Source organism: Anomaloglossus baeobatrachus, chromosome 3 (assembly GCF_048569485.1).
Source record: "Anomaloglossus baeobatrachus isolate aAnoBae1 chromosome 3, aAnoBae1.hap1, whole genome shotgun sequence".
NCBI lineage: Eukaryota > Metazoa > Chordata > Amphibia > Anura > Aromobatidae > Anomaloglossus > Anomaloglossus baeobatrachus.
This window is the reverse complement of record NC_134355.1, coordinates 457,004,618-457,021,932: the sequence shown is the minus strand read 5'-3', so window position 1 is coordinate 457,021,932 and position 17,315 is coordinate 457,004,618. Positions and strand designations below refer to the sequence as shown.

At 46.4% G+C, this 17,315-nt stretch overlaps 1 protein-coding gene across 3 annotated transcripts in view; it reads left to right on the top strand.

Annotated features, from left to right (window-relative positions):
• The window catches only part of LOC142296642 (putative cation-transporting ATPase 13A5), a 251,505-nt gene that overhangs the window by 27,153 nt on the left and 207,037 nt on the right, over positions 1–17,315 (top strand). For all 3 annotated transcript variants that reach the window (XM_075340494.1, XM_075340493.1, XM_075340495.1), the window contains exons 2-3: positions 3,257–3,430; positions 5,972–6,100. In XM_075340494.1, the coding sequence (XP_075196609.1) occupies positions 3,257–3,430; positions 5,972–6,100 (303 nt within the window). The remainder of the gene's footprint in view (positions 1–3,256; positions 3,431–5,971; positions 6,101–17,315) is intronic.

Genomic DNA, 17,315 nt, shown 5'->3' with positions numbered 1-17,315 from the left:
CCCTCAGCCTCTGAGAGTGCTCTCTTTGCCCTCAGTGCTCTATGTGCCTGCATCCTCCCCCAGGTCTGTCTGTAACCCCAGCCTCCCCCAGGTCTGTATATAACCCTAGCGTCCCCAGGTCTGTCTGTTCCCCCCAGCCCCCCCTAGTTCTGTCTGTGACCCAGCCCCCCCCAGTTCTGTCTGTGACCCAAGCCTCCCCCAGTTCTGTTTTTGCACCCAGCCTCCCCAGGTCTGTCTGTGACCCCAGCCTCCCCCAGGTCTGTCTGTGACCCCAGCCTCCCCCAGGTTTGTCTGTGATCCCAGCCGCCCCCAGTGCCATCTATGTTCCCAATCGTCCCCAGTGCTCTCTGTGCTCCAAGCCTCCCCCAGTGATCTCTGTTCCCCTCAGCGTCTCCCAGTGCTCTCTGTGCTCCCAGCTTTCCCCAGTGCTCTCTGTGCCCCCAGGTCTGTCTATGCCCCCAGCCTCCCCCAGCATTGTCTGTGCCCCCAGTACCCCTGAGGGCTGTCTGTGCCCCTCCGGCATCCCCCCAGGGCTGTCTGTGCCTCTTCGTTGTCCCACTGGCTGTTTGTGCAACTTCAGTGTCCCCATGGCTGTCTGTGCCACTCCAGCGCCCCCATGGCTGTCTATGCCCCCCATAATCCCCCTAGCTGTCTGTACCCCCAGCTATGTATATACCACAAGCATTGTTTATGCCCCCCAGCTATGTCTGTGCACCCTAGTGATGTATATACTCCCAGTGATGTCTGTGCCACCCAGTGATGTATGTACCCCAGTGATGTCTATGCCCTGCTGCTTCTCTAGTGATGTGTATTCCTCCCAGCCCTCCACAGCAATGTTTATGCCCCCCCAGCTATGTCTGTGCTCCCCATCAATGATGTATGTACCCCCAGCGATGTCTATGCCCCCCAGCCTCCCCAGTGAGCTATATATCCCCACCTGTGATGTATTTACAGCAGTCCCAGACAACTCAAGACTGGAAGAGCAGTTGTGAGAAGCAACAAGATCAATATCACAGCTGCCCCAAAGAGTAGAAGCTCCAGCCACCACAGTGAGTAAATTGTTTGGGCAAATATATTAAGGTCATTTTCAAGTTGATAGCTTTGTGCGGCCCCCGAATTGTGGTAGAAATTTCCAAATGGCCCCGGCAGAAAAAAGGTTCACCACCCCTGCTTTACAGGGTGCATGTCTCCAAAAGAAACAAGATAGGCACAATGAATGGGCACTACAATGGCAGATTTGTAATTTTCACTCAGCAACAATAATTGCTGCTTGTTTCTGTAGAACACCCATGGAGTCAAAATAGTCACTACAGCTATAGATAAATTCCAAGAAGGGTATACTTTCTATATGGTGTCTGCAAACTATTCTAGGAAAATCTATGCTCCAGAGTTAAATAGCATTACTTTACTTGCAAGTGTCACATGTGGCCAATCGGTACTTTTAAGCAACATGTAGGGTATAGCCACATTCAGGAGAAATTGTGTGACACATTTTAGTGCCATTTTTCCCCATGTGAAATTTAAAATCTGGGGCTAAACTTATTGCAGCCCTAGATGAATCCATTGAGAGATGTAATTTAAAATGTAGGGTCACTTATGGTGGGTTCTGCCTTTCTGGGCATGTTCTTGGCTTTGCCAATGTGACATGGCTCACCAAACTATTCCAGCAAAATCTGAATTCCAATATGGTGCTCTTTCCCTTGTGAGCTTTGAACAGTGCATCAAGAGTAGTTTTTCATCACTTATAGAGTGTTAGCGTACTCAGAAGAAACTGAACAGCAAATTTTAAGGTCCTTGTTCTCCTGTTACTCTTGTAAAAATGAAATATTGGTGTGTTATGATTTTTTTTTATATCTATGGCTCTACGTTATAAAATACTATGGAGCACCTGTGAATTCAAGGTGCTACCCACACCTCGATATAAGTTCCTTGAGGGATGTACTTTCCAAAATGGGGTAAATTGTGGGGGGTTTCAATTGTTTAAGCACATCCGGGGCTCTGCAAACTCAACATAGCATCCGCTGTCATGATCCATGCCTGTCATGATACATTGCTGGTATTGAATCTCAGGGTTTCAGGTCATGGAAGGGGTTAATTCCATTCTGCCTCATTACGGATTACATGCCGCTATATCCTGACGCTGCAGCTCCGGAAGAATGCTAGTAATAGTTTCTGCTCTGCAGCGTGCGTGTCTGGCTTTTGTGAGTTTACTCTGATCTGTCCTGCTTCCCAGTTACCTTGTCCTGACCGGTGCTCTCCCTGTACCACTTGTCCATCCTGTTTCTCTGACTTCCCGGTTCTGTCTAGTGTATCCTCTGCCCAGTCTATCTGACCCCGGTCCCGTCCTGTGACTTTCACCTGGCTGCATGTCATATTGACCTCCTGGCTTTTGACCTATATTACTGTTCGTGACTTCGGCTTCGTTTCTCCCTTCTGTCATTTACGAGACCTCCTGGTTTCTACTTGACCACGATTTGCTTCTTCATAAGGTATTGACGAGACATCCTGTTACTGAGCCAGCTTGCTGACTACTCTATTGCCCTCTTGTGGGTTATTTGCTAATTTCACATTGGAGAGCATTCTCCAATCTGTCTCAGTACCTCTACAAGCGAGCGTGACACCTCTATCTATTCCAACCCATTTTGCGTTACAAAAGTCAAATGGTGCTCCTTCCTTTCCAAGCCCTGCTGTACATTCAAAGAGTAATTTTCCATCGCATATGGGATATTGGTGTACTCAGGAGATATTGTACAATAAATTGTCAGATCCATTTTCTCCTGCTAGCCTCGTGAAAATGAAAATTTAGAGCTAAAGCAGTATTTTTGTGGAAAAAAAGTAACATTTGAATTTTTCTCCTTCCTTTAGTTCCTGTGAAGCCCCAAAAGAGTTAATAAACTTGAATGTGGTTTTGAGCACTTTGAGGTCTGCAGTTTTTAAAATGGTGTCTTTTTAGGTGTTTTCTGTCACATACACCCCTCAAAATCACTTGAAATATGATGTGAGCCCTAAAAAAATGGTTTTGCAAATTTTGTTGGCAAAATGAGAAATTACTGATAATGTGCTTAGAAACTTCCCTTTAATAATCCAGTCAATCAAATTTAATACTGAAATAATATGACTTCTTTACATAATCGGAATGGTCATGATATTTTTTTTTTAGAACTAATCCTACCAGTAGTTCTAGAATAATTAAATCCACATACAGAAAGACATTAAACAAGGTTTGGATTCATTTTTTTACACCTTTATTTTGCAGGAAATATTTGGATACAGAACAGTCCGATGGCAGAGAGCCCTTTGCATTGCAGGTTATATATTTTCCTTTGGATTGCTTTGGCTTATATTTTACTGGAAACCTGAATGGGAAGTCTGGGCTTGCTGCACCCCATGTACACTCCAGGAAGCAGATGTTGTATTGCTCAGAGAAACGGTAAATAACACATATGTACTTATATATCTAATGGTGCACAAATTGTCTGCAAGTGGCTTATTATTTAAAATAGCAAATAAAACAGTTATAGGTATCGCAGTAAGGCTCTGTGCCCACGTTGCGTATTTGCGTGCAGTTACGCTGAGTAACTGCATGCATCCTGCGTTCCCCAGCACAATCTATGAAGATTGTGCATAATCCATGCTCACGTTGCTTTTTAGAACGCAGCAATATGCATGCTGCCAAATCGCTGCGTTCTAAAAAGCAACATGTCACTTATTTGGTGCGCTTTGGATGCAGCCCCCGCTCTGTCTATGGGAGAGGCTGCATCCAAAGCGCATGAAATCAGCTTTTTCACTGCATTCATTACGCAGTATTTCTGCAGCGATTTGAAGCGCACATGTGCTGTTCAAATCACTGCAGAAATTTCTGCAGGGACACAACGCAACGTGGGCACATAGCCTAATAGTATTTCAGCAAATACTTTTACATTCTCTGAGAACAAATGCGGATTTTTGGTTCCTAATTGTTTTTGTTCATTTAATGACATCTTTGATCCAACAATGGATATCTCCTCTGTCCAATCTCATAACTTAGTGATACATGTAAAATGTTTGATAGAGCATATATTTTTAACATTATTGAGACTGACTTTTGTTGACTGAGAACGAAAAATTCATCTCAGTGAGCCTGACAGTTTCAGTGTGTTTGTCTCACTCGTCACGCAGCCTATCCTAAGACTGATGCATTCTGCTAGATGGTAATTGCCATTGATAAAATCAGTAGTAAAAAACAAAGGCATACCTTTTGGGTAAATAAAGGTATTTAGAAAAATGTTTTTCATTTAAGTGCAAGTGCAGTTTATTTATTTCATCACATTTCTAGGAGAACACCTTTAAATGTATAAGCTTTTTTTGGACCCATAGAGGTATGTCTGATAATTGTTAGGTTAGGGTCTCATCAAAGAAAAGTTGCCTTACTGTGTCGGATGAGCACACAACTTGGCCAAATTGTACACTATGTATCTTCATTACTGTACGCTACGTACTTTCAGTACTTTCATTTTCACTACTTGAACAACCACTTTTCATTCCACTTGTTTGCCCCAATAAAAATAACAAAGCCTATACTCACATCTGGTGCCATCGCGCTTACAGCATTGTTGGAACTCAAGTTCCTCGGGTCCACATGACATTGTTATGATAAGGGAGCACCAAGACCAATCACCGCCGGCTTTTCTCTTCCCATCTTTGCATGGTTAAATATTTAACAGGAAGTGAGCGCTGTGGCTGCCACTCACCTCCTGTTAATCACTTAACCACATGAAGGTGGGGAGAATGAAGTCGGTGCTGATTGGTAGTGGGGCTTGCGTGTCATAACAATATCACATGGGCCACAGGAATGCAATTTTCGACACTGCTGAAACTGCGCCGGCACCAGAAGTCAGTACACCCTTTTTATTGTTATGTGGACAAACGTGGGGATTAAAAAGGGGTTGTCCAAGTTATGGACAACCCCTTTAAATGTCACATATTCAAAATATGCATATACCTTAACACCTACAGAAAGCTGCTGTATTCTTTAGATTGGCATAAGGTGGGCGTACATAACATTATGTAACAGTTAATGTCAGGACTAATAGGTGTATGTTGCAGTATTCTATAAAGCATTTGTGTATGAATAAAGAGTAAGTAAACATTCTTTTTATGCTAATTAGATTTAGCACGCACAGGTGTTTACTTTTCCAAATCACTTTATTAATCGACTTGGCGTAAGTCCATCACTGTGCACTAGAAAAATGAATTCTGGAGTGGGAAGCATCTTAGAAGTGTGCTCGCCTTCCCTGTTAAGTATTTAGTGCAAGTGTCCGGCTTTCAGCATTCAGCAGGATCGAGCTGTGTGTCCTCCAAGTACTACTATATTGTATGTGGCTTCTGCAATGAGCCAACAGCTGTATCTCCTGTAGAATGGTATACCCAGTGCTACTGAGATTAGGCAGTGCTGCTCTGCTGCCTCTTGAGACCCACAGAGCTGTCGGCACAGCAGCACTGCCTTAACTCTCTAGGGTTAAGCCATGCCGGAGGAGTTACGGCTGATGGCACAGTGCATGAGATACACACTGTAGTAGTGCTTACACAGGATCAACAGCGCAGTCCTTCTGAGTACTGAGAGCAGGGTACCTACCCTGAGTAATTTATAGGGGAGTGATTGCACCCGTTTTGATGTCTCTTCTTCTACTGCCAGTGTTTGTACTCCCAGTGCATAATTACTGAGTACAGAAAAGCCAACAAGTAAACTAATGAGGATGCAGTGGTTTAGAGACTGCTTAGATGTAAAGTTTTTGTTTACAGAACTGAAATTAAAATGCTTAGAAATGTAAAAGTTCAGTTACTCTTTAATGTTTATTGCATATTTTATGTACAAAACTTCACCCTGAATAACACTTTATGCATACTATTATTGATGCATCTATTGTCTGTCCCAAAATATAAAATTATATTGTCTTAAATATTAGTCATGCTATTCATTTTTTCCTGTCAGGATGAGTTCAAACGATACTGCAGAAAAAAGGTTCAGTGGACCAATGTCTCCGAGCCAACATCGAGTGAATTCTTACAAGTGGATGACAACTGTATTATTAACAAATCACTCATGAAACCAGAAATGAAGGTTAGTACACACAAAAACTAACTGCTTATTTTCTTCATGGTATGTTGAACCCTTTAACCACTTTATTTTAATACAAATTTACTTCCTGCTACATGGTATTTGGCTCTAAACTCGCCGTGTGTCATAGTGGTATCTGGTGTTGTTCACACCACAGACTCTGGCACTCCACTGTGGTTTCTCTGGGGCTTCTGAGTCGTACAGGCAGGCTTGGGCATCAACAAGCTGTGTGCTTATTAGTGATCAGGCTGGCAAGGGGTAATAATCTGGTAGCCTGCTAGCTATTTCTAGGATAATGCTATGAGAAACCTATCACTGCTTCTCCCCGCCTTTTTAAGATGGTGGAAACTGACTTCCTGTGCTGATTATAGCTTTAAGGGATACCAGTCCATGTGCTGTTTTGATCTAGCTGCTGATAAACTACTGAGTGCTGTTTGGTGTGTTGTGGGAATGCTCTTGTTGTCTGTTTATTCCCTCCCTGCTCTTTATTTCCCCTAGATCACGTATTGTCTAATACTGCTGTGTGTGATTGCTGTCAGTAAGTGTTTTGGTTTCCTCGTTTGTCTATTTGTGTGGATTTAGCCACTCCTGTCTTGGCCCTCCCCTGGGATGATGGAGAGTAAGTATTAGAGCAGGGCTGCCCAGGAGGAGGGCTAGATTGGTGGTCTGGACCTCTTCACTATCAGAACCCCAGTTATCCCCTTAAACTTCATTACAGTTCCTCCTTATTGTACGGTGAGCCGGATTTGGGAAAAAAAAAGATACATTTCTTTTGGATACTTTTATGACAAAACAATATCACTCTGATTCATCAAGACCAGCGATTTTCTCCCCAGTTTTGACAAGAGAGTGGGGTGGAGTCAGGGGCTCTGTTACGGTTGCTGCGAGCACTGGAGACTAAGTCCAGATTTCTTGCTACTGCACATGTGCGAGCGCTGGAGACTAAGTCCAGATTTCTTGCTACTGCACATGTGCGAGCGCTGGAGACTAAGTCCAGATTTCTTGCTACTGCACATGTGCGAGCGCTGGAGACTAAGTCCAATCTTGGAGCCATTGCACATGTGCGGGTGACATCATCGCTGACACGAGGTCACATGTCTCTGACACCTTCTATGCCGATTGGTCGCTGGTCATGTGCTTGTGACGTCTTGCTCGGTGATAGGCCAGCATGACGTCACTCCTGTCGTTCTGGCAGCGGATTGGCTCTGGTGTCCTCCATCTTGGATGAGGCACAGAGTCTATATAAGACCCTGACACACGCCGCATGGTGCTCAGTCCTCTTGGTTCATGCATATGAGTAGACGCTCTGTGCGCGTTCCTCTAGGCATTCCTCTGTCTATGCTAGGTGAGCGCTACCGGCAGGGTAGCGTTCTTATACCTTACAGCTTCGGCTGCTGTCCGTATCCTTACCTCTTAGGGGAGCGGACATAGGCAGGTGCCTGAGGCACATGGTCTGGCTGGGCCTTGTGATTCTACTCGTAGGTGGACGTTGCCGCTAGGGTAACGTTCCTTATACTGCGTCTGGCAGTTGTTCGTATCCTCGCACACTAGGGGAGCGAACAGAGGTAGGAGCTTTGTGCGGCTTATGCTGCTGTTCGTCTCTTTTGCACCACTAGAAGAGCGGACCTAGGCAGGTGCCATATCTAGTGGTTCGTGTCCTCGCACACTAGTGGAGCGAACGCAGGTAGGAGCTTTGTGCGGCTTACGCTGCTGTTCGTCTCTTTTGCACCACTAGAAGAGCGGACCTAGGTAGGTGCCATTTCGCACACATTGCCTTTGTCTCTGTGATTATTAACAGAGATCATTCCACACACCCTCCAAGTAAGGGAGGAATTGCTTTACTTACTTATTATATCCTTCTGTGAGTTAACAGAGGTATTGCACTCTGCCATAGTCTGCAGCAAAGTCTTTGCACGGTGGACCCTGACTGTCTGATACTCCTTTCAGTTATTATCAGACAGCCCCCCGTAACATTAGGACTGAGCCAAGGGTCTGGCAGTTATGGCAGAATATCAGCAGTTACACCGTTACATACAAGTACTTGAGTCACGGCTCAAGAGTATAGAGGATAAACCTCAGACCATGGTGACATCTGCACATGATCCTCGACTTGCTCTGCCAAACAGATATTCTGGCGATGCCAGATCATGTCGTGGTTTCATTAGTCAGTGTCAGATACACCTAGAGGTCAACTCTTCTCGCTTCTCTACGGAGAGGTCCAGAGTAGGCTTTATCATCTCCTTACTTCAGGACAAAGCCTTAGAATGGGCGACTCCCCTATGGGAGCGCTCTGATGTGGTTACTCTGAGACATCAAGACTTTCTTGATGCTCTTAAGGCGGTATTCATGGGTCCGCAGGTTACCCATGATGCGGCCCTGAGACTGTTAGATCTATCTCAGGGTTCGTTATCCACTAGTTCTTATGCCATTGCTTTTAGAACTCTGGTGGCAGAACTAGATTGGCCAGAGAAGGTGTTGATTCCTATCTTCTGGAGAGGGTTGGCAGGCTATGTCAAGGATGCCCTTGCTACTCGTGAGGTCCCTGCTTCTCTGGAGGACTTGATCACAGTAGCAACGAGGATCGATGTACGCCATAAGGAACGTAGACTCGAGGTCTCTTCCTCACGCCCTAAGCATCGGGCTATTCCAGTTGTTGAGGGTCCACTACCATCTTCCTCAGCATCTGAAACATCTCCCACTCCTATGGAGTTAGGTCATACGTCCTCCAGACTACGCAAGTCTGGTCCTCCTATATGTTACGTATGTCGTCAAACTGGGCACTATGCCAACAAGTGTCCTAGTCGTCAGGGAAACTCCCTGGCCTAGTAACCATTAGAGGGGGGTTACTAGAGACGTCTTCTGCACCCTCTAAGTGTTGTATCCCAGGTCAGCTCTCGTTATCTGAGAATACATGGCCTATTATGGCTTTTGTGGATTCCGGAGCTGACGGGATTTTTGTGTCCTCAGGATTTGTAAAGGGACACAATATTCCCTCTATCATGTTAGAGGCGCCTATTCCTGTCCGTGTTGTTAATGGAACTATGTTGTCTGACTCCATTACATTGAGGACAGTTCCCTTGCGCCTTTCCCTGTCTCAGGGTCACATAGAGGAGATTTCTTTTCTTGTTTTGCCTGAGGGTATAGACGATGTCCTTCTGGGTCTTCCATGGCTTCGGACTCATGCTCCTCACATTGACTGGGAGTCTGACAGCATTATTAGTTGGGGTTCGAAATGTCAGTCCCGATGTCTTCCCTTACCACCTAAGGTCGTTGCGGTTGCATCAACTGATCTCTCTCCCATACCTACACCCTATTTGGATTTCGCTGACGTGTTCTCCAAACAGGGTGCTGAGGTTCTTCCACCCCATAGGCCGTATGACTGTGCCATAGACCTTATCCCAGGTTCGGTTCCACCTAAAGGCAGGGTTTACCCCCTGTCGATACCTGAGTCGGAGGCCATGTCGACCTATATAAGAGAGAGCTTAGAGAAGGGGTTCATTCGTAAGTCTGTCTCTCCCGCGGGAGCTGGGTTTTTCTTTGTTCGGAAGAAAGAGGGTGATTTGCGTCCCTGCATAGATTACAGGGGTCTCAACGCAATCACAATAAAGAACAAATACCCATTACCTTTAATTTCGGAGCTCTTTGACAGACTGAGAGGAGCTCAAGTTTTTACGAAGTTGGATCTGCGGGGTGCGTATAACTTGGTACGAATTCGAAAGGGTGACGAATGGAAGACCGCTTTTAACACCCGAGACGGTCACTATGAATACCTCGTCATGCCTTTTGGGTTATGTAATGCACCCGCAGTATTTCAGGACTTCGTAAACGATGTGTTCAGGGATTTACTGTTATCCTCAGTAGTGGTGTATCTGGACGACATCCTGATTTTTTCTCCTGATCTGGAGACTCATCGTCAGGATGTCGTTCGTGTCCTTTCCCGTTTAAGGGAGCACTCATTGTTTGCTAAACTCGAGAAATGTGTATTCGAGCAGTCCTCATTGCCTTTTTTGGGTTACATTATCTCACAAGAGGGTCTGGCTATGGATCCTGCGAAGCTCTCTGCTGTCCTGCAATGGTCCGAACCTCATTCCTTGAAGGCGGTGCAACGCTTCTTAGGATTCATAAATTATTACAGGCAGTTCATACCCCATTTTTCTACTTTGGTGGCCCCTTTGGTGGCCTTGACTAAGAAAGGTGCTAATCCCAAAGCCTGGTCTACTGAGACATCTCAGGCTTTTGAGGCAGTAAAAAGACACTTTTCAACTGCTCCCGTTCTTCAAAGACCCGATGAGAGTAAGCCCTTCCTCTTAGAGGTTGATGCCTCTTCAGTGGGTGCTGGTGCGGTCTTGTATCAAAAGAACGGTGCAGGTAGAAAAAGGCCGTGTTTCTTCTTTGCTAAAACCTTTTCACCGGCAGAGAGAAACTATACCATTGGGGATAGGGAACTGCTCGCCTTGAGATTAGCCTTGGAGGAGTGGCGTCACTTGCTGGAAGGAGCGAAACATCCTTTCCAGGTCTATACAGACCATAAGAATCTGACGTACTTACAAACCGCTCAGCGTCTGAATCCTCGCCAAGCCCGCTGGTCCTTGTTTTTCTCCCGCTTTCACTTCTCCATCAACTATCTGTCTGGGAGTAAGAATAACAAGGCAGACGCCCTGTCTCGCTCTATGCTTTCTACCCAGGAAGAGATTGACGAACCTCGTCTTATCCTTCCCTCCAGGGTTTTTCATACGCTCTCCCCTGTGACGTTAGACCAAATCCCACCGGGCAAGACCTTTGTTCCGCCTGATCGACAGAATGATATACTGTCATGGGCCCACACCTCAAAGGTGGGTGGGCATTTTGGTATTAGGCGGACACGAGAGTTACTGGAGAGGTGGTATTGGTGGCCACACTTAGCCAGCCACGTCAAGAGATATGTCAGTTCCTGCTACTCGTGTGCTCGCAACCGTCCATTACGGCAGAGACCGGCTGGGCTCTTGCATCCTTTACCAGTGCCAGATAGACCATGGGAGGTGGTAGGCATGGACTTTGTGGGTGATCTTCCATGTTCACAGGGACATAGATTTGTGTGGGTCATTACGGACCATTTCTCCCGGATGGTTCATCTCGTACCGTTATCGAGAATCCCATCTTCCAGGGTACTAGCCAAACTATTCCTCAAGCATGTCTTTAGGCTTCACGGGATGCCAGATCGTATCATTTGTGATAGAGGCCCGCAATTTACTTCCCGTTTCTGGCGAGATCTTTGTAGCCTTCTGCAAATTGAGTTGAATCTCTCTTCGGCATACCATCCGGAGACTAATGGTTTGGTTGAACGTACCAATCAATCTATGATTATATACCTTCGACACTTTGTTGCTGAGAACCACGATAACTGGTCCTCCCTCCTACCCTGGGCAGAATTTGCCCTTAACAATTCGCTGGCTGAGGCCACTGGGCAGACACCGTTCGTACTCAATAATGGGCAACACCCTAGGGTACCAGTACCGTTTCCCGCTGCTGCACCTCCTCCTCTTGTGGCCGACTGGGCAACTAATGCCAGAGAGGTTTGGGATCGGACTCAAGAGTCGATCCAAGCAGCTAAGGACCGTATGAAGACGGTGTCCGATCGGTTTCGTCGCCCGGCTCCTGTCTTTTCTCCAGGGGACTTTGTGTGGCTCTCTGCAAAACACGTGAGACTTAGAGTGAGCTCTGTCAAATTTGCTCCTCGCTTCCTGGGTCCTTATGAGGTTCTTCGACAGGTAAATCCTGTAGTCTATCAATTGAAGTTACCTGTCCATCTTAGGATTCATGACAAATTCCATGTCTCACTGCTAAAGCCAGCTATTTTACCTCACGCTCGTGAAGTGCACTCTCCTGCCTCTGATTCCTCTCGCTCTAGCTATGAGGTACGAGCCATAGTTGGTTCTAAGATGGTTAGAGGGCGCAGGTTCTTCTTGATAGATTGGGAGGGCTATGGTCCGGAACATCGCTCTTGGGAGCCTGAGGAGGCTGTCCATGCTCCCGACTTAGTTGCCGATTACCTGCGTCGCCGGGAGGGGGGCCCTTGAGGGGGAGGTACTGTTACGGTTGCTGCGAGCACTGGAGACTAAGTCCAGATTTCTTGCTACTGCACATGTGCGAGCGCTGGAGACTAAGTCCAGATTTCTTGCTACTGCACATGTGCGAGCGCTGGAGACTAAGTCCAGATTTCTTGCTACTGCACATGTGCGAGCGCTGGAGACTAAGTCCAATCTTGGAGCCATTGCACATGTGCGGGTGACATCATCGCTGACACGAGGTCACATGTCTCTGACACCTTCTATGCCGATTGGTCGCTGGTCATGTGCTTGTGACGTCTTGCTCGGTGATAGGCCAGCATGACGTCACTCCTGTCGTTCTGGCAGCGGATTGGCTCTGGTGTCCTCCATCTTGGATGAGGCACAGAGTCTATATAAGACCCTGACACACGCCGCATGGTGCTCAGTCCTCTTGGTTCATGCATATGAGTAGACGCTCTGTGCGCGTTCCTCTAGGCATTCCTCTGTCTATGCTAGGTGAGCGCTACCGGCAGGGTAGCGTTCTTATACCTTACAGCTTCGGCTGCTGTCCGTATCCTTACCTCTTAGGGGAGCGGACATAGGCAGGTGCCTGAGGCACATGGTCTGGCTGGGCCTTGTGATTCTACTCGTAGGTGGACGTTGCCGCTAGGGTAACGTTCCTTATACTGCGTCTGGCAGTTGTTCGTATCCTCGCACACTAGGGGAGCGAACAGAGGTAGGAGCTTTGTGCGGCTTATGCTGCTGTTCGTCTCTTTTGCACCACTAGAAGAGCGGACCTAGGCAGGTGCCATATCTAGTGGTTCGTGTCCTCGCACACTAGTGGAGCGAACGCAGGTAGGAGCTTTGTGCGGCTTACGCTGCTGTTCGTCTCTTTTGCACCACTAGAAGAGCGGACCTAGGTAGGTGCCATTTCGCACACATTGCCTTTGTCTCTGTGATTATTAACAGAGATCATTCCACACACCCTCCAAGTAAGGGAGGAATTGCTTTACTTACTTATTATATCCTTCTGTGAGTTAACAGAGGTATTGCACTCTGCCATAGTCTGCAGCAAAGTCTTTGCACGGTGGACCCTGACTGTCTGATACTCCTTTCAGTTATTATCAGACAGCCCCCCGTAACAGGCTCCTTATTCATGAATCAGGAGTGTCTGATGAGCGGCGTGTGTCTGTACACCACGTCAAAAATCTTTAACCAATCTTTGGTGTTTGTGTGTGACATTTTTGATCTAACATTAACACTACAGCTTTTCCTGAATGAAATGAACTGTGGCATCACACCCTGCTGCAACCCAGCTCTGACATTTTGGTATAACTGGGTAAGATTGGCTTGAAAGGACAAAAAAATGCAAAAAAAATTGTTTGAGTGCAAACATTTTTTTGTGACTTTTCAAACCAATTTAGGCCAGAATTCTGGCAAAATTGATTTGTTGAATTGGGCCTATATGACAACAAAACACTTTACCCACATTTCTGCACATTATCCACACAACACCCTATTTAGGTCACAAACTCAATAGATTCTACTCTCCTAAGACTGCATTCATATGTTGTGACAATTTTCTGAAGATGCTAATGCAATCGTACAGATAGTTTGACACTACACATTTATGAGTTGGATTTATCATAGATTGCACTATTTGAATTACAAAGAACAAAATCTGCAAAATTCTGTAATATAAAACCTTGTATTACACTGAGACAAACAATTGTGTTATATTAGCTCACTACACTATTGTGAGATTGATGTGGAGTTCAGTCTCTTTGGAAGCCAATAAAAAAGTAAAAATCTCAGTGCCAAATGGAGACCCTATGAAACAATCCAGTTTTATGAAATTTAATTTAGAAAATCCTAATGCAGAGAACACATCCTCAGTGGCTGTTATATCCCAGTCATCATAGCTTTATGTTTCCTGCTCATAAGGGTGGAATTGGAAAAAGAAAACATATTAACAGTAATTTAATAAAATTAAGTAAATTACTGCTGGTGCCTGACTCATCAGGTAGCTTTCCATTGCCACAGCAGTAGCTATAAAAGGTGTGTACTAATCCCTTCTACATTTATCTATATTGGCGTAACCACTCGCCACGTGAGACATTTACTAGTGTAAGTGCCTTTGCAAACTTGGCAGACACAAGTTTGAATTAACTTGAATGCTCCATTGATCTACAATGTTGGGCATATTTCTAACTTGGCAGACAGTAGTCATTGTGTCCCTAGATAATACCTCAGTTGTTAGATTCTCAGAAAAGACCAGAAACCAAATAATATTTAGTTTTTTAGATTTTTGTATATTCTAAATTATAAAATGAAAATTGTTTCTGTGTTTTGGCTGCTATACACTATCACATTCAACGACTGGCCAAGAATCCTTAGCTCCAGCCAGACACCCTTTCTCTCCAAGTTTCTAACATTATGACAGTCACATGTTGTTCAATTTATCCTGAAATGACCTTATGCGGGCGTCACACGATGCGATCTGTGGTGCGATCCACGAGTGATCGTACCCGCCCCCGTCGTTTGTGCGTCACGGGCAATTAGTTGCCAGTGGCGCACAAAGTTGTTAAACTGCCGTCACACGTACTTACCTTCTGAGTGACGTCACTGTGGGCGGCGAACATCTACTTCCTGAAGGGGGTTGGAACTTTTGGCGTCCCAACGACGTCACACAGCGGCCGGGCAAAAGAAGCGGAGGGCGGAGATGAGCGGGACGTAAACATCCCGCCCACCTACTTCCTTCCGCACAGCCGGTGGGAGCCGCGGGACGCAGGTAAGCTGTGTTCATCATTCCCGGGGTGTTATACGGAGCGATGTGTGCTGCCCCGGGTCCGATGAACAACCGGCGCAAAGAAAAATAAACGATTTTTTAAAAATGAGCGACGTGTCAACGATACATGATTTGCGAACATTCTGCGTCGCTCGTAGGTGTCACACGAGAATGACGTCGTAAACGATGCCAGATGTGCATCACGAAAACCGTGACCCCGACAACATATCGCATGATAGATCGTCTCTTGTGATTCCCGCATAAGTCATCAGTACACAGTATGAATTGCAGGGGAAATAGAGTTACTCCAATCCCAGGAGTGTTGCAGTTTAAGGCTACATTCACACATTCAGTATTGGGTCAGTATTACATCAGTATTTGAAGCCAAAACCCGGAGTGGGTGAAAAATACGGATGTGGTGCCCATGTTTCTATTATACTTTACCTATGATTGTCCCACTCCTGGCTATGGTTTACAAATACAGATGTAAAATACTGATGAAATACTAAACTTTAGGCCTGTTCACATGTTGAATATTTGGTCAGTATTCTACCTTAGTATTTGTAAGTCAAAACCAGGAGTGGCGCAATCAAAGGAAAAGTATAGTACAAATATGTCAGGAAAAAGGGAAAAACACCATCCAGGAACTCAATTTATTTTTCAAAGTTTAAAACATCAAGAGTGGAGGCAGGGTGTGTGCAGGATAATGGCCTTTTCTTGTATGGAGACGCTTAAACGTGTCCCAATACAACATGAAGTCAGACTGCTTCCGCTTTAATAGTCCCTCTCACATACATCAAGGTAACCAATAAAATGTAAAATCTGTATATACAGAACATTCTAGATATACAATACTCATAAAATCACAGACAGGTAATTCCTTTTATTAAATTCTGTGATATATTTTTTACATTTTATTGGTTACCTTGAAGTATGGGTTGAATTACTTAAAGGGAACTTGTTAACAGATTTAACCCCTACATGCTCTGGGCACCACAAGTAAGCTATTATATATAGTATTCTAGAAAACTGTATGTAAGTTCCCAGGCCAATCTGAATAACATAAAAAGTATCTTTTATTATACTCACCTGTGGGTCATTTTGGTCCGATGGATGTCACTGGTCTTGGTCCGGAGCTTCCTCTCTTCCTTCTGTTGCGGGCAGGGGCCACTGCCGCTTCTGGGGCCGTTCGGATCCGGGATCGCTGCTGTGGCTTGAGTGGTGACCGAACCCGGGCTCGCACGGCTGTCCGTCCTCACAACCGTCGGAAAGGAATATTTACAGAGGATTGATGTGTCGGTGACGCCACCCGTGGGTTGCGGTGAGGGATGGTGACACTGCCGCTGCCTGGTGATGGGACGCCTGGGGCTGATGGAGCGGGGCAGCAAGATGGGATGTGCTCCACGGGTAGGGGAAGTGTAGTCCCGGGGCCCTATGGTACACGGGAGTAATGGCTACTGGAGGTGGCGTTCCGGGTTGGACCGGGGATCAATGGTGTACTCACAGTTCAATAATCACATACAAGTCCAGTGGTAAACCAAGTTGCCAGTGACCGGTCACCTTTGGTGGGTGTATTCGGGTCCCACACCCGGGTGTAACAAACAGGGGTCCCTTCCTCCTGCACTCTGTGTTTGCGTCTTCTGTGGGATGACTCCGCATGGAACGGGGAAGTCCACTCCCAGTACTGTGTATGTTTGGGAGCTGTGGCCCGCGAAATCAGACCCTTGGGATCTCTGTGGGTTTTGACAGACACCCTATGCCCCGCGTTGGGCTTCTGTTTTGCTCTCTGGGCTTCTGGAGAACAAGTCCTGAAACCTCGTCCTCTGCTGGTTAATTAACAAGGGGCATGCAACCTTCCTCGTCCTAGGGTTCAGGCACCCCGTCTATGCACGGCCTCCGGACCGGATTCCCGCTGTCGGCACCGGCGGGCTACAATCCTGCCCCGGTCCACTTAAGGTCTCCAGCGACTGGATCTCCGTCGCCTGTGGCCCTATTTACTGTCTGCCACCTAGCCAAGTAGTCCAGGGGCCCCTACCCCTGACTCCGCTGCCACTCCACACTCCTCCACTGTCAACTGTCAGAACTGTTCTCTTGTCTGCTCTTCTGTGTTCCCGCCCATGACACCTCAGGACCCCTAGGTGGGCGCTCCCATCCACCTGGTCCCGCCCACTGGTGTGTCCCTATTGTCATGAGGGGGTGACTAGGCTTTAATAGCTGTGTGTTGTACCTGGGTGTGGGTTTTTGGTGGTATCAAGGAGGGTGGACCACTTCCGTGAATACCTGGTTTTGCCAGGGCGTCACACTTCCATCGCCGTCCTCCTTCCCAGCTCCATGTGGATGACATGTCCTACACGTCCTACGCGGGCCTGTGCACAAACTATCCCTCACGTGCACCCGGGATGTA